The sequence below is a fragment of the Macaca mulatta genome, chromosome 11 (assembly GCF_049350105.2).
Source record: "Macaca mulatta isolate MMU2019108-1 chromosome 11, T2T-MMU8v2.0, whole genome shotgun sequence".
Lineage (NCBI taxonomy): Eukaryota > Metazoa > Chordata > Mammalia > Primates > Cercopithecidae > Macaca > Macaca mulatta.
The window spans coordinates 47,794,137-47,813,003 of record NC_133416.1 but is presented as its reverse complement, the minus strand read 5'-3'; the positions used below and the strand labels follow the sequence as shown (position 1 = coordinate 47,813,003).

Below are 18,867 nucleotides of genomic sequence, written 5' to 3'. Positions count from 1 at the left end.
GTGTCCTTTGTAGGGACATGGATGCAGCTGGAAACCATCATTCTTAGCAAACTATCACAAGAACAGAAAACCAAACACCGCATGTTCTCACTCATAGGTGGGAACTGAACAATGAGATCACTTGGACTCGGGAAGGGGGACATCACACACCGGGGCCTATTATGGGGAGGGGGGAGGGGGGAGGGATTGCATTGGGAGTTATACCTGATGTAAATGACGAGTTGATGGGTGCAGCACAGCAACATGGCACAAGTATACATATGTAACAAACCTGCACGTTATGCACATGTACCCTAGAACTTAAAGTATAATAATAATAATAATAAAAAATACAGGGGGGCAATACTCAAGGTAGTCTGAAACAAGAAACTTCTCTATCCGAGTCAATATTCCCAATTAATAGTAGGTTTTACATTCCTAATTTAAGCAGATTAAATTGAAATTCAGTAAAATTGAATTGTCTTAAAAAAAAATAAAAATAAAATGTTTTTGTTTTAATACATACATTTAAACACTAGCTACTAATGTTGCTGTAAAATAATCATTAAAAACTCTTAAATGTGCTGGATGACATATTGGATGGAACTTTTTCATTTGTGAGAAAAATCTCAATTTCAATTCACCTGAGTAATTCAGCAGACTTTGTTGGTTGACTAATCAGCTCCTCTTTTGCCCTTTACCTTCATGACAAAGCTCAGCCTAGTTCAAGGATCAACCCATCCCTCACATGACTCAGAAGGGAAGGTTGACTGGCAGTGATGCCATTACTCTTGCTAATGATGGGTTTGGTGGTGAATGTGTGACCCAACTCTGGACACGTAGCGCAAGGTTTCTGAGAAAGGTCTCCTTGTTTTTAAAGAGAGATAGATACAAGAAAAAATGAGCACACTCCCTTTGCCTATGAGACATTGTTATGTCTCTGTGTGATACCTGGAACTGCAGCACTGCTGCCAGCAGGTCAAGTAGGAAACCTGAGAATTGACCATTGGACTTACAATGTGTGACATTAGTGACATGGATAAGGCAGTTTTGGTTGAGTGGTCATGGGAAACACTGATTGCAGCAGATTAAAAGGAGAATATGGGTCAAGGAATTGGAAAAAGCAGCCATAGGCTATTTTTTAAAAATACTTAGTGAATAAGTCTCACGAGATCTGATGGGTTTATCAGGGGTTTCCGCTTTTGCTTCTTCCCCATTTTTCTCTTGCTGCTGCGATGTAAGAAGTGCCTTTCGCCTCCTGCCATAATTCTGAGGCCTCCCCAGGCATGTGGAACTGTGTGCCCAATTAAACTTCTTTTTCTTCCCAGTCTCGGGTATGTCTTTATATCAGCAGGGTAAAAACAGACTAATACAATGGGTAGCCTTGATTTGGCATGCAAGTTCTAGCACTGGTTGTTCAGTGATTCTTCAGGATTTTTCATTCTCCTACCATTATGCAGTGGCTTTTATAAGTTACTAGTGTCGCTACACTCATTAAGCACCTACTTGCCAGTCATTATGCTAGAAGTTATCATTGCAATTCATTTTTCAGTCCTCACAACAATTCTGTGATTTTTACATATTGGAGAGTTGGGACTCATAGAAGTTATATAATTTACACAAGAGAGTAAGATCATCTAGTGAGTACTAAGCTGAAAATGCAAATTCAGGCTGGTCTTACTCTGATTCTGTATTTTTTCCAGTATGCCATGCTGACTTTATTTCTGCAATATCTGTTTGGTAGTTGAAATAGGATCTAAACTGCGAGGTTATTAAACAATAAATTTTGCAATATCTGTGAACTTTTAATTGAACTGAATCTTAAGATTCCAAGTTCACTAACTTTAGTTATCTCCCTTGCAACAAAGCAAGAGGTTTTCAAAAATAAGTTCAATGCTTACAAATTTTAAAATATTGCTTCCAAATTTAGTGGTATAGCATTGTTACAAAGCATGCGGGAAAAAATAGCAGCCACAGTGAATATTTTCCGTTTGCTACAATCCTCTCATAGGATATTTGTTTATGATGTAGCCACTCATTCAACAGTTTGCTTACAATCTCAGAAAGATCACCTTACAAAATTTCATAGTGATCTAACATTAACCATTTGCCTTAAAGTTTAGAGAGTTAATAGCTTAGAACAAGGATAAAATATGATTCTATAGGGAAAAGGTGTTTACAAAGTTTACTCTTTGGTTAACTTACCTCCATGACCATATCTTCTATACCATGTAAACTCTAAAAATGAAAGAAAAAACAAAATTTTGATCCTGAAGCAGTTATTTGAATTGTGGTTTCAAACATTACTTAAATAGTTGAGATGCTAGACAGTGGAATGAGAGTAGTGGCCCTTTGCTATAAAGGTTGAAGTATCTTCACATCTGTGCAGACATTTATTTCTTATCTTTACATTGATAGTTGCAGCACCAAAGTTTGCAGTCAATAGAATTCGTATGAATTTTAAGTACTAATAGGATAATTTTTGTTTTATTTTATTCACAAAAATAAGACTTCACAATGACTTTACCAAATTTTTTCTTTATTATATTTACACTATATATGTAAATATATTATGCATGTAATTACATAAATGTATGTGAGTGAGTGTGCACAATTACCCTGGTTATAAAATATATATTTATCAACGTCATTAAAATCCTTGAGTACTAATGAAATGATCTTTTCTGAATTTTGGAGTGAGCATAATAAAAATTATTCCCCAAAATAAAATAATTTTTTAATGTTCTTAATAATGATGCCTTTCAGATTAATCATTAAAGTGATCGGTGGGGATTTATATACAAAAGGATGAGGACCATTTAAGTCTTGAACAAAACAGTCACTCAACACGTATCTATTGAGTTAGGTCATTAACATGAGAGTATTAGAAAAATTGATTGTTAGAATTCAATTTTTCTAATACTTTCATAATAATGACCTAGCTCAATAAGTACTAGTTGGGTAAAATTATATCAGTTTTTCAGATAAAGATATGGTGTGCCTCTCATTGTAGGAAATAGGTCTGAATGCTTCACACTTGCCTTTGAAAGACAGAAATATGATATTTCTTTGTCCTAAAATGAATGCCACTCTCAAAATTGTTTTATTAGTCTTATGTCCCTACACACACTGTAGATTACTTTAATCATTTTTTAAATTATATTGATCAAATTGGTAAAAAAGTTGTAAGATTCAGTAGTGTGTTGCATCTACTTATAGCTCTTAGGAAGTGATTATTAATTTTCAGAAATTTTGTGAATCAGTTGTTAAACATGGCCAGTATTAAAAATTATATCAATTTACAAAGAAATAAATTATACTAAGAACAAAGGGAACAAATGCTTAAAACCCATTGCTTTCTCTCTTTTATTTGCTATATTTTATAGTCTCTTTGCCATTGTGGTTACTTATATCTGAGTGGTGAAAATACTACAAACTAGTGAGCTGTTGCACATCTTTCCAGTTCCACATTAAATGGTGTCAAGGTGAAACTGGCCATGGTAGGAGAATTTACTCCCCAGTAATAGACAAATGCTGCCCTCCAGGGATCTCCCCAGAGATCTAGATTTTAAACATTCACCAGCACACTATTACCCAAGATTGGCAGTGTTTTGTGAAATCTTAATTGAAATTAAAAAGGAAATAGGGTCACCCTTAATACATATTTATCTACCTGTCTGACCCAGATGTCAAGAGCAAATAAGGATTTTTACTTCATACAACACATTTAATAAATAAACACACATATCAATTATGTTGACATAATATATGTAGAATATACAAAGGATATTTCTTACCTGCTAGACATGTAGTAATAGATATTATCACAAGATGACTGACCAGCAACCACATTTTCATCTTGTATTCAGCAGAAGTTCGGTTCAATTTTCCAAAAAAGAATTTAGCTTTATGGCAATTGGATAATTTTAAACACCTGCATCAAGAAAGAAAACGAGAAGGAAAGAAATAGAGGGAAGGAGAGGGGAAGGAAGGGGAGAGGAGGAGAGCAGAGGAGAAGAAAGAAAGGGAAGGAAATGGAAAATGTTCATCATTTGAGGAAAACATTATTAACCTATTTGACTTTATGCTTTTTGTTTGTAGAATAAGTTTTCATTCCTTTAAATATATTTGTAAACACCATGTAATGAAAGGAGTGGAGTCAGTATCAGAAGGCTTCAGCTGACATCCTAGTATTGACACAATGCAATCAGGAACGTCACTTAATCCTGTGTTTAGGTTTCTTTTCCTCTGTAACCATTGAGTATAATAATCCTTTTCTACAAATAGCACAGTTGTAAACATTTTGGTATCAGTCACTTTAATTGAAGGTTACATTTTATCGAAGCCCTGGTTGAAAGATTCAGTTGAAGTTACATCTGTGTAAGAGCTTGTAAACTCACAGACATTACACAAGGGTGATGATGTTAGCATTTTCTGTTGGTGGCTTAAAGAAAATTTTTGCCAGACATGCTAATTTTAAATGTTAAAATACATTAATTAACAAAATATTCATTCCTCCTCATCCCTTTTACTTCTTTCACTTATTAATTCAATGAAAAAGCAAATAAGTGTTTCTTGCATGTCAACAGGTGACAATCAAGGTTTTGTGGGGTCAAAATTGTCCATTCGGAGAGCTTTCTTTCAGGACAAGAAGAAAAAAAAATTACTAATGTAAACGAAACTACAAAACCATGTAGCAGCCCAATTAAAATATCTTGCTTTTAAAAATTTTGCAGTAATGTACGACCATGTGATTACACTGCTAAGGTTTCACCCAGGATCCCAGAATAGCCCCATGCAGGTGAAGGGCGCTGCAACTTAAGTTTCATCATCTCCATGGTGAAATCCACCACTGTGACAAAGCAGGTAGCTACGAAGGCTCAAAAAAGAAAGACACAGTTTGCTTGCTCTTAAGAAGTTCATAGAAAAAGAGTACACAGATATGTGAACAAGCCAGTGCAATAACATAGTTGTGTGGACCTGTATGCTATTAAATGTGAAAAAGTGTTAATCATTTTCACTGAAAGCATGGTAAACACAGCATGGTGGGAATGGGCCTTCCTGCGGTAGGCAGGGCATTATACAGGAGTGTTGCATTCTTAGATTTGAGTCATTTGGTGACTTCCTGCCTCAACCACCACTTACTGGATCACCTTAAGAATGATATGGCCCAGGGCATTAGAAAGAGCACTCATCAGTAATGACACAATAGGAGTTTCATCTTGAAAAGACATTAAGTTACTGTTTTAAAAGAATATATAATAGCATAACTGAAATCTCATGACATAGAGTTGAGTGAAAATATAAATTAAGATAGAACATGGGCCAGGCATGATGGCTCACACCTGTAATCTCAGCCCTTTGGGAGGCCGAAGCGGGCAGATCACCTGAGGTCAGGAGTTCGAGACCAGCCTGACCAACATGGTGAAACCCCCATCTCTACTAAAAATACAAAATTAGCCTGGTGTGGTGGCACACGCCTGTATCCCTGATACTCGGGAGGCTGAGGCAGGAGAATCACTTGAACCCGGGAGGTGGAGGTTACAGTGAGCTGAGACCTTCATGCCACTGCACTCCAGCCTGGGCAACAAAAGCAAAACTCTGTCTCAAAAAAAAAAAAAAAAAAAAAAAAAAGCATGAAAACAATTCTAAAAGGAAAACACCTAATGCTCCAGTGTTCAATGTATAAATATAGTCAAACATATTTAAAACAGCAATGTTAAAATCCTACTGATTGCTCGCGTCACACTGTTACGTCAAAGAAAAATATAGGAGTCTATTTTTTAATGGATTTTGAGAACACACATACTCCCTGATTTGCAAGAATCCTAGCATTTGGCAGAGGCTGGACAAAATTTTTACCTCGCCCATGGTAACATATGGGCCAGGATAAACATATTTTTCCTTTTTAATATATATGTCTGAAATTTAAAATTTTTATTAATTTATTTTCCTAGGCAGAATTGGGCAGAGAGGAAACTAAATAGTTTAACACTGGTGAAGAATGAAAAACAATTCTTTCAGAGGACAGGAAAATTAATTACGTGATCTGTGGAAAGATTTTTAGCTTCTTATTTTTATTGTGCATCACGTCGTTATCCACATATAGACCTAAGTGAAAATTTTTGAAATGTGTATACACTGGTTATGCCTATCTAGACTTTGTCACAAAAATGTGGATTTGATCTTTTTTTTTGGCCTGATAGTTTCTAATTTTTCTCATTGAGTTACGCATACAAAATAAGACAAGTTCTTTTAATGAAGAGAAAGTTAGAAAAAGCAAACACATAAAGATGCCAAAACTTTAATGCCAATCAAACAATTGACTTTGTAAAAATTAACTTAGAAAACATATTATTATTTTTAATTTTAATTTTATTATTATTACACAAATCATAATCTGTGGAATCCTAACTGTACTCCAGCCTGGGCGACAGGGTGAAATCCTAATTTGTGTAATAATAAACTGTTATAATTTGAGAATTCTAAATGTTTCCCACAGATATTCACATTTAAGAGCAAGAGATGCTACTGCAGTGTTGGTATTGAGGGGCAAGAAAGCAGCATTGACCAGAGAGAAAAAGAAACAGATAAATAAAGTTGAAGAATTAAGAGCAATGTCTGTGAAAGTTTGCTTCTGATTTTTCATTTTGATAGAGTACATCAGTGATATTTTGGTCTATTTACCCATGAACTTTATAGATAATCTGGAAAAGAAGTGGGATAGGCCTAAAAAAACATTAGTTGTGTCCACCTACAGCAAGAGATCTCAGTAAATTGAAAATAAAATACAGAGAACTTTTCTAGGGCTAGAATGTAATTTAGCAGTTCCTTCTCAATAATGACCACAGTATATGAGAACATGCGCCAAAATGCACAAATGTGTACAGGGGAAATTAGCTGGATCTTGCCTGAATTTTGCCTCAACCATTCTTTAGCTTGCAACTTTGGGCAAGTTACTCAATCTCTGAACCTAATTGTCCTCACCTTTTAATATGGAAAGAATATCTATTTCATAGCACTATTGCAAGGTTTGCATAAAGTTGTGCATGCAAAATGTTGACTGTGAAAGTATTCAGTAACCATTTATTATTCCATTAGGCCATAAGCCAACCAGGGCAGGGGATACCTATCTTGTTCATTGTTGTGGCGCTAATGCCTGGCACACAGAAGTCACTCGATATGGAGTTACTGAATAAATGATGAAATGAATGGACCATGTGCATAACTATAATTCAATTCAAAATGAACTTTAATTTCCTAAAATAAGAATAGGGGCTGGGTCCAGTGGCTCATGCCTGTCATCTCAGCAATTTGGGAGGCCGAGGTGGGTGGATCACCAGAGGTCAGGAGTTCCAGACCAGCCTGGTCAACATGATGAAACCCCATCTCTAGTAAAAATACAAAAAAATTAGCTGAGTGTGGTGGCATGCACCTGTAATCCCAGCTAATTGGGAGCCTGAGGCAGGAGAATTGCTTGAACCTGGGAGCCGGAGGTTGCAGTGAGTGGAGATCGTGCCACTGTACTCCAGCTTGGGTGACAGAGTGAAACTCTGAGAAAGAAAGAGAGAAAGAGAGAAGGAAGGAAAGAAGGAGGGAGGGAGGAAGGAAGGAAGAAAAGAAGGGAGGGAGGGAGGGAGGGAGGGAGGGAGGGGAGAAAAAGAGAGAAGGTAGGAAGGAAGGAAGGAAGGAAGGAAGGAAGGAAGGAAGGAAGGAAGGAAGGAAGGAAGGAAGGAAGGAAAAAGAAAGGAGGAGAAGAAGAGGGCCAGGCGCAGTGGTTCACGCTTGTAATTCCAGCACTTCGGGAGGCCAAGGCGGGCGGATCACGAGGTCAGGAGATCGAGACCATCCTGGCTAACATGCTGAAACCCGGTCTCTACTAAAAATACAAAAAATTAGCCGGGCGTGGTGGCTGGTGGGCGCCTGTAGTCCCAGCTACTCAGGAGGCTGAGGCAGGAGGATGATGTGAACTCGGGAGGCAGAGCTTCCAGTGAGCTGAGATGATGCCACTGCACTCCAGCCTGGGTGACAGAGTGAGACTCCATCTCAGAAAAAAAAAAAAAAAAAAAAAGAGAGAAGAGAAAGAAAGAAGGAAGGAAAATGTCTCTTACTGGGGCTTTGATCCTTGTTAGGGATTCCATACTCCAGAAAAGGATATTTTAAGTATCAATATTTAAAAGCATTTTGAAATATGTGGTTTATTGGGCATTACTGAAAGTCTCTGTTTTCCAGTTCTGAATATGTACACTCTAATCAGAATGAAGAGTTCATTACTTTGAGCCTCTCTGTGTTATTCCATGCTATCTTTTCCTTCACTTCAAAATGTTTTGTCTTTCAGTAGGACAGTGAGACATCCCCAGCAGCATGTAATTTATTTTATGAAATGGATTTCTTGCCATTTGGGTATAAAAGTATCTTTCATATGTTGTTCACACATTTGTTTTTCTGCTGGTGATCTGTTCTATTGTGTCACCAGTTATCTCATCACTTGTGCCTCCCTGATCACGTCCTTCAGCAGCACAGTAGAGAAGACAGCAAGCTGAGTGCATTCCTGCTAATGTGGAAGAAACTGTCCTTATTACTTCTCTCTTGAGGCCATACCACTTATTAATTCACAGCTATCCCCCTGACCTCCATGGACCTGAAAGTGCTGCAAAAAATGAAGTGGCAGAGGCAAAAAACAAGCAACTCTGACAAACATGTGCCAGTCACAGGAGCAGACTTGTTTCTTCTCAAAAACTGAAAGGAGGCCCAGAAGCAGGAACTGGGGGTGCATTCCTGTTTCTGAGGCCATGCTGTGCTGGCCAGTTCCCTGAACGTGTCAGCCTTTAGAGTCCTGCGATCTCTTGTACACCCAGCCAGGACTTATGCCAGGTACTGCTGCTGCTGTTGCATCTCACAATCTCACACAACTCTGTGGGTCTCCATGACTGATGGATCCCTGACATGGACTGGCACTCTGTTAATTTCCAGAATTCACCTTCTGTTCTCCGGCATCCTTTACTAAATCTCTTACACATATTTCAAAACAACAACACTTAATACAGTAAGGCAAGACAGTATGACACATCTTTGTCTTTTTTTTTCTCCTTCTCTCTTCCTCTACTTGTCATTCTTCTTCCCTCTCCCTCTTTCCTTTAGACAACACTAGGGTTTTCTCCTTTGAGAAATCTGTCCTATATCTAGATAGGCATTTTTCTGCTGGACAGACCTCCATCTAGTTCTTGTCATGTTTTATTCTAGTGCCGGATAGTCCAAATAAATTATTTACAAATGCATCATCAATACATCAATACATTAACACCATTTGGGGTGCACTTGTTAATTAGACAGATTCCTGAGTAAATTGCAAGAATAATAAGAATTTCTGTGGAAATAGCTCAAGAATCTGATTTTAATCAAGCTTCCTAAGTAATTTGTAGGCATACTAAAGTTCAAAAATTACTGTAGTAAGTGTGCCAGGTGAAGGTTGGAATGTTTAACACTCTGGGGATGCATCAAGTGACATATTGGTGTCTTTTTGCCTAGAATGATATGTGCTTAAATTGAATAAGTTTCTGCTGTGGTCAAATATATTTCATAAAAATTTCTGAAGACCATACTGTTCTGAGCCAGGGAATACAGAACACACACAAGGAGAATAACCCCTTTTCTGCAAATGATTACAATCAGTATGAAATATATTTGAACAGAATAAAATATGTTGTAGTTCAACGAGTAGGTAGAGCTGCGTTGGTCTTCAGATGGCAACAGCCTTAGCCCCTCAAGCAGCCTGTCACTTGAATGTGTGTGCTGTATACATGAAAGAGGAGCAATACAACAACACATTCTAACACATCTCATCAAGTATAACATCCCTAGAGTGTTAAACATTCCAACTTTCACCTGGCACACTTACTACAATAATTTTTGAACTTTAGTATGCCTACAAATTACTTAGGAAGCTTGATTAAAATCAGATGCTTGAGCTATCTCCACAGAAATTCTTATTATTCTTGTGATTTACTCAGGAATCTGCCTAATTAACAAGTGCACCCCAAATGGTGTTAAGTAGCCCCTGGACCACAATTTGGGAAACACTGACTTAGCGTTATGAAAAATATGCTAAGTTTTGGATATAAGAAATCCTTTTTATGATCTAGATCCAGAACAGATTTTAAATATCTCTTTTAAAAATTAATAAAACATAGGGAATTTAAATGTCTAGAATAAAAGGATTCAAATCCTGGCTATATTACTAGCTATGCATTTTTGGGCAATCTACATGATCCCTATTAACTCAGTACAGTTCTAGAAATGTGAGAGATTTGCTCAGGATCAGATATGAAAATGTACAAGTTAGTGGCTTATAAGATTTTAAGCAGATATGCCTGTTACTTCCTTCTCTACTGCATTTATGTATCTGAGGTTACTGTGTCTCCTTCAGTACTCCCATTCATTGCCTGGCTCCCTTCAGTCTCTTCTACTCAGATGCTTCATGTAAATCATCGACAACAGAGCAGTTGTCAGTTTCACATCTCCTCATCCTTCCCAACTCCTACTAAAACCTATCTACCATGTTTTATCTTTCCTTTAATATTCGTTTAATATTTTAAGCAGCAATTATTTGCCAAACCTAAAATATGGCTTTGCCCTTGAGTAATAAACTGATTCTTATTAATATACTGATGGGAAAGAAGTTGAGTGAAATCTCGCAAATACATTTGTGAGTTCTAAATCTTGTTTGCTAAAACAGTGCTTCTTTTGTTCATTGATTGAATCAGTAATTCTCAGAATTGCTGATAAGCAAGAAATAATATCACTTGATTTGTTCATTATTATCTCCATTTTCCATTAGCATCTCAAATTTTGTAATTCTAGGCAAAATAACTGTGTGGAGTTGGTACCTTACCAGTTCCATGGCAAGATAGTTCGGAATCAGCAGGGCTTTTCCGCATTTTCTCGAACTTTACAAGGCACCTAACCATACATACACACACTCCCAAAATGTAGGACAAAAATCTGTGTGGGACTTCCTATTTTTTGCTACCAGCTAAAAATGATGGTTTCTTGAAATTCCAGGGAATACGCATGGCTGTAGCAATTATAGTCCTGTATGACACCATGGGCTTAAATTATCCCAGGAAAAATATGTGCTATAAACATCACAAATAAAGTTTCACTATTTTTACGTTCCTCTGCTTGCATTACATCATTTCAAAAATAAAGGAGCAATTAATTTAATTATAAATCAAATTATCTAAAAATGTAAGCAGTCAGTTGCTCTCTAAAATGCATGTCGTGCTGTCAGCACTTAATTAACATCCATATCTGTCAAAGCCTTAAGATTTTTTCTCCTCAGCAGCCATTTCTAGAGATGGACTGACTTAAAGGGATTACATGGATTGCTCAAATACAAATAGCTAGTAACAGAGCACAGAGCAAAGGTTTGACATCTTCTGTTCCATACAGATTTAAATCCCTTATTGTTTATTACTTAATTTTTTTTAAAAGATACTTAGTATCTGTCTTTGCTTTAGATTATAAAAAATATTTTGCATATTCAATAATTAACATATTTTTCACAACCATAAGTCAGTGTTTCCCAAACTGTGGTCCAAGGGCCACCTACATTAATAACATTTAGCATGTAATTGTTAATAAGATCGATTTCTGAGCAACTCTTGAAGAATAGTCTTAGTATCTACATTTTAATCAAGTTTTCCAGGAAATCTGTGGGCATACTAAAGTTCAAGAATTGTTGTAGTAAGTGTGTTAAGTGAAGGTTGGAATATTTTCATTGCTCACAGAGAACAATGTATAGGTATCTATGTGCATGTAAATGTGTTCTAGGGCCATGTGTTCAGCCAATGCATCTCTAAAAATTAGAAGATACATGGTATTCAATAGTCTGTCTCTTAAAATTATGACTATAGTATATTTTGTGTGGCATTTGTTCTACCTGATAAATAAATATCTGCTATGTCTACATCTGATTCATTTTGCCGTATCATAATAAACAAGGTATTCTGATGTATTGCTTTGACTAATAACTAGAAGGTTTCTGACTTTTATATGAGACTGCCTTATTGGACTATAATGACCAGATTGATTGTGTTTTAACTTTCATTGTTGCTCAACTGCAATTCAAACCGATCTGAGATTGGTAGACTACTACAAAAGAAACATGATTTGTGATACCTGTGAATCATATATAAAGATCCAAAGTAGGATTTAATACAGCAGAAAAAAATCCTACATCAGCAAGAGAATGTCCAAACTCTTTTCTCTTTTGCTCTCACATATAAGCATAAAAGGATAAGACCTGTAAAGAAACAGTGCCAGATCCGAGAGCTCACTCAATGTACCCTGAGAGTTTGAAAGACTTCCTGTCCTGTAATATTCCCTTTGTATGGCCTTACTCCTCTATGGAGATGCCCACATCTAACAAAAAGGCTTCATCGCTGCTGCCACTGTGCTTTCTGAGGTTTCGCTCTTAAGTCGTTCTACCTAATGCTGCTGCATAGGATTATAAGGCTCGAGGCTGCTCCATGCTGCACAGTATCTTGATATCTTTGTTAAAATATTAGGCATTTATTCCACTTCACAAATCTAAAGGTACACAAAACTTCTGAGTGTCTTCTGACACGAGACCACCCTTGAAGGCAGAATGAGACTGATGATCTCATAACTCCTATTAGCTGCTATTCAGGTTAAGAGATGTCAATATGGAAGGTACAGTCCTCCTGGGATGATGTAATCCTTGACATTCTGATTTTTAGATAAAAGAGTCATTGAATACAGGTCATTGTATCAGTACTTAAACTGACAGGTGATTCATACCAAAATTATTTAGGCCCTTATATCTAGAAAGAGCATAAGAGAATTTTATGTTAAATTCACTTCAATTAAAACTATTCAAATATTTATATTTGAAACACATATAAGATAATCTCAGGGATCGTTTGTGCAATTTAACCATGCAGACATCTGTTTTTATTGCATGCTGTTCAAAGACAAAGAAATATATTCACATTTTCTTTGAAGAATATAGAACAAAGTAATCCTATAAGGGTAGATGAATGGTAATTTAAAATTATTTATTAATTTATTCCATACATATTTCCTAAGTATCTACCATGTCCAGACATTTTGTAGCAGTAGCATAAGTACTGGTAAATCAAGGATATTTATTCAGGGAGGGAATTTCTAAATTACAAACTCCTCAACAGCAGATTATCTCATTCCTTTTTCTATACCCCCCACACTACCTAACATGATGCCTAACACATCAAAGATACTCCATTAAAATCTGTTGAATGTGTTTACTGAGAAATTACTAAAAGCAAATTACCGTTCCATATTTGGCAAGCAGATCCAGGAGGAAGTAGCAATAGAGAAAGGAGAAAAATAAAGGCCAAATTCAGAGACCTTTGAAGAATAAGCATGGCTAGGGCATATACTCATGAAAATAATTGAGAAAGAAGTGTGTTAAAATCATGGCACCTTAAATTAAATGCCATGTGCTGAACTTTTGGTTTCTTTCACAGAGAGTCGTTGAATAGTTCTACAAGTAAATATCATCATCCTATTTAATCCCAAGCGCTTTGGTTTATGAAGGTTCTGCTCTTCTGGGTCCTTTTAAAGGTTTCATTACCAGAAGAGATACTGCGGAAATTACCTGGCTACCTTAACCTGGTGCCCCCAAACCATTGAGGTTTCAGACTTACATTCACAACACAGTCTTGGGCTGTACAGAGAGCTTTGTTCCTTTTTATTCAAATTTATATCAAATATTAATTTGTCAGTAGGGCAAGGGTCAATACATGCCTCCAGTAATATGAAATTACATAAAGAGATGTGGATTATACAAAAACTGGTATCTAAAGGAAAGTGATTCTATAGTTTCTGATATCTTTAATTACTCTTCCTGAATGTAAGCAACTATTTCCTTGTCTCAAATCCAAGTCTTATCAATCAACAAATACTTTCTGAGTACCTACTATGTGAAATGCTTCATACAAGCCCCAGTTAGTAATAGCAGTAGAAGCAAATCTTCAAGCTTCAAAACCTTAACGCCTAGTTAGGCACAAGCTTTAGAGAAAACTTTGATCCCTTCCACCAAGAAGAAACAGTCTAAACATTTATTTTTGTAAAGAACATATATCCAAATCTCTGAAGCTTAGTGAACAATACAAATGTCAATTTGACCTCCAAAAACTGTAATTCTCTTACTATACTCTATGACTCAAAATTTACCAATGATACATCATCATTTCATCATTCATTCAACAATTATCTATTACATACTTTTATGTATTAGGCATTATGCTAGGCAATAGAAATTAAAAGACAAACTTAAAAAATTTTAGCTTAGTAGTTAAGATATATGTACTCCATCTTCCAACTTCTAAGTCAGGCTCTGTTTTAAAAGCCTAAGTATTAACTCAATTTTCATCTAAACAGATGATGTAGCTACTATTATTAGCTTCAGTTGATAAAGAGAAAATAAAAATTTCAACTCTATTTCAAGATCTAGATTAAATTTTATCTTTATAGGAAAGTGTCTCCTCAGACAGCCTCTTCTGAGGTCTTCTCCTTGTCAAAAATCTTCGAGTGGTCTTTTGTCTCACCTACTGATATCTTATTATTATATTCTTGCTTACTTTTTAAATGCAAGGCCACTTCCAATTGAATACTGGGAAACTGAATTAGAAAAAAATATATTTGAGGACAACTTAAAAGGTTGAGGAAAGAAAGTATTTTGGAGAAGTATTTTCTTTGTTGAAAGTTGGTGTTTCTGATACGTCTTAATGGACAATAAATAGAACAGAATATCCAACTATAAAACTGTCCTAGGATATCTGAGCCTATGTTCATAGCATTTTAGATGTTTATATTATCAAAAGGCAGTGAGGCCGGGAGACAAGAGTACAGACTGTGTGTATAGTCAGCACTGATGCACATGGCTCAGTGGATTTAGGCAAGTCATTTCAGTGTTTCTAAAATGGGAATAGTAATATAATACATACTTCTGAGGATTATATAAAAAATGTACGTAAGACACCTGTGATCGTTTCTCTTCACCCCTAACTACACTCTAAGCTTCCGAGAGAGAGGAAAATAAAACATGCCTTATACATATCTTTTTATTCCTATTGGGGCTTAAATACTTTGCACAGTGTGATTAATAAATGTATGTGTGTAAGATTGTGTGAGCATGTAAGTGTTGTGTGTGTATGTTCAGAAGATTTAGGTGTCTTAGAATAGAGCTGATAATTAAAAGAAAAGCATCTATGAACATCTGTGCAACTACCTTCATTAAGAAATTTTGAAGCACAAGAATTGCTATTAAATAGTTAACATTGGTGCCATGGTTTGCGTATGTCCCCCAGATTTCATGTGTTGGAAACTTATTCCCTAATATGACAGTATTTAAAGGGGACACCTGAAAGAGGTAATTGAATTATAATGCATTCATGGGTTAATGGATTCATGGGTTATCATGGGAGTAGGACTGGTGGCTCTACAAGAAGAGGAAGAGAGACCTGAGCAAACACCCGAGCACATGCAGTCCCATCACCACATGACGCCCTGTGCTGCTGCTGCTGCTTCAGGACTCTACAGGGTCTGCATCAGCAAGGAGGCTGTCACCAGATATGGCCACTCAACCTTGGACTTCTCAGCCTCCATAACTGGAAGAAATAAATTTCTTTTCTTTATAACTGACCTAGTTGTAGGTGTTTTGAAGCAATAGAAAATGGACTGATACAATTGGACTGAGAATACTTCCATGCATTTCTTTTCTTTACTTTGTGAAATTGTGGTTATCTATTTAGGAGTTAGCATCTGTTCTACAATTTTCCCAGCATGACTATGAATACCAAATAAGAAAATATATGAAAGTAACTTTGCAAATTAAAAGTAGTATAAAAATGGACTAGACTATTATAAATAGAGGTTTCCATATAACTGATCATCAATTTGACACTTTATAAAACTTAAGCTTACTATAAAACAGAAACTTGAGTCGCAGTCTTTTAATTCTATTTCCGGAATTATCTTGAGGCCAGACTTTCAAAACCCTTTTATATGGAAATGTATTACAGAAAATAATCATTCTATAATGTTCTTTCCCCTCTTCTTTATTCCACTGAGAAGTTATAACATTTCTCAGGATATGCCAGTTCAAAAACCCCCAATGGCTAGCTGCCAAGACTGAATTTATATGGACCAAATTCTCTAAAAATGATACTATTCAGTGTAAATTTCCAGCACATTTCCCTCTCAGTTGTAATAAACTCATTCAGAAATATTTTTATTTCATAGAATTGATTTCTTCATAAGTCTTCATGAAGTCAGCATTATATATTATCTCTTTTCACTTAGGGGAAGGAAATGAAATATAGTAAGCTAATAGATAAAAAGTTAAATTAAAAGTTAGGTATTAAAAGATAAGACATTGGGAACTGGAGAAAAAATGGGTCTCTAGATGTCTTGAGAATATAATGGCATAAAATGAGAGAAGTATTTTTTCCTGTGACACATTTTATATATTATTTTCAGAGCAGTTTTAGATTTAAAGAAAATTGAACGGAAAGTACAGAGAGTCTCCATACATCCCTTCTCTCCTATATAGTTTCCCCATTAACATTTTGCATTATTGTAGTCGATTTGTTATAATTGATGAGCTAATATTCATACATTATTATTAACTAAAGTTCACAATTTAAATCAACATTCACTCTTTCTGTATATCTTCTCTGGGTTTTAACAGTTGGGAGGAAGGATACAACAGAGCTTATCTTTCAAGATCTAGTGACTTCTTCAATGCAGTGAAGTTGCCAGTATCACTTGCAATGTAGGTATGTAAAAGCAATCATTTGCTTATCAAATGAAAAAGCTGTTATACAGGTAATTTTATTTGTTTTAAAATCTTTAAGTGACTATTGTATATACACCCTGCTACGTCCTATGGATTTAACAGATCCAAGAAATATGGTCCTTGTCTTCAAGGAGGGTATGAACCAGTGAAAGATAAACTCTGATTGCATAGTACCTGTAGAGATATTGGAACAGGAAATGAGGAAAAGGGAGGGATTCAGGGATGGGTGTTTGCCTTTTGGGGTGGCTATCAGAGTGTAACATGTTGCTCTTCAACAAAGGGGAACTCGAGTTTTGATGGGAAAGTGAGTTGACCAAGAATTTAGTTTTGAACACATTAGATTTGAGTTTCCCATTAGACATTCAAGTGGAGATACTAGGAAAACATTTGAATAAATAAGACCAGAATTTAGAGGTCAGACAGGAGTGGGGGAGAGCTACTTGGAAGTCATCTGCATATTGATAACATTTGAAGCCCAGTAATGGAACCTCCTAATCAATTTGTTTTATGCAATAAACAAAATGGAAGGAAGAAAAATGAAGCAACAGAAATATAAATCTGAAATTATTTTGTTTTTCCTTTGTCATGGCTCTCTAACTCAAAGAAACAAAATAAGGGGAGGAAGGAGTGAGAACTGTTATCTACTGGCAGTCATGGAGCTGTCTGCTCTCTTGGTAGATTATTTACTTTCTTTACAAGTTTAGAAGAAATACCTTTGACTTGTGATTTAAAGTTTCTGTCAAGGTAAAACATTTTTTAAATAAATTGCTTCCTGAATATTTTTAGGATTGAAGGAATATCACTACAATAGCTGTGGTTTCTTAGAATAAAGATATTAGAAATTTGGGGGTTGAAGAACGCAGAAATTTATCCTCTTTTATTTTTGTGAACTAACTTTGAACATACAAAGTTTGTTATAGCAATTCAAAGACATTTAGCTTTTTTCAATAAAGTATCAATTTTGAGTTTGATATGTCCAAATTTCTATTCTTAAATTTTAAACTATATCGACATTTTAAGTGATTTTGATTTAGCTTGAAAATTAAACTCCTAACATGACTATGCAGAGTGATATAATTATCTACCTAGTTAGAGTAAAGAGGAAGGTTCTGCATTTAACTGGAAAACTTTAGGTGAAAGGCGATATACTTATTTACATTTTATGTGACCATACATTCTTTATTCAAGTTTGAACTATATCTGAAATCATTACATCAGAATGTTTCTATTTAATATTTTTGGTATTTTAATAAATATTGTTATGTTTTCAACTCAATCATATATTTGTTTATTCACCCCCCAGTTTTCATTTTTCTTAAATTCCATTTGTTATGATTAATGTGTCTTGAATTTCTGGGAAGAATTTGTAATGATTGATATTGTGCTGAACTGAATCTCTCTGAGCACTCCAGCAGAAACAAAAAGCACCATGTGTTGACCTTTACATTTCTCTTAACATACATTGTATAATGAGATGTTAGCAAATCACCCTCCAACCCTGTCAGCAAAAAAGTTACAAAGTTTCAGGTTTCAAATCTCTTGCCCTTGCAGAAGTGGACTTCCCTTCCCATGGCTGTGAGTGTATAGTTGTTGGATAAGTTATGTCCTGAAACATGATTAGCATTCCTGTCAAAGCACAGTATCTTAACTAAGTCAGGTGCTATTTCTGATATGTCGGTAATAATGATTGTTTGGCTATGGTTTTTCCATCTCCTGTTGCTGTGTCTCCTTCTTTGGGAAGATTCTATTTTATTTTCTGTAATTAATATTTTTATTTGAATAAGAGTCAGTAACCTAATACAGCCTCTCATGGCAAAATTCTAATATGGCTGGGATTAAGTGTTTTGCTGAGAATGAGAAACTCCCTGGACTCATCTAGAATGCACACATTATTTTATGAAACAAAAAAAAAATCAATTGAGAGTAACACTTTAAGGGGTATGCAGTGTAACAGACTTTAGACCCTGAGAGAAGCTCATTTCCACTGTAGTTATGTCCTTCCTCTCACTTTCTGCTAATTGCAT

General features: G+C 35.7%; 1 protein-coding gene across 5 annotated transcripts in view; it reads right to left on the bottom strand.

The window, feature by feature from the left end:
* Positions 1-18,867, bottom strand: part of CNTN1 (contactin 1) — a 380,108-nt gene that overhangs the window by 160,991 nt on the left and 200,250 nt on the right. For 4 of the 5 annotated variants that reach the window (XM_077952290.1, XM_015151426.3, XM_077952291.1 and 1 more), the window contains 2 exons: positions 3,777-3,913; positions 2,185-2,217 (listed from right to left, as the gene is read on the bottom strand). In XM_077952290.1, the coding sequence (XP_077808416.1) occupies positions 2,185-2,217; positions 3,777-3,837 (94 nt within the window). In that variant the 5' untranslated portion in view covers positions 3,838-3,913. 5 annotated transcript variants of the gene reach the window in all.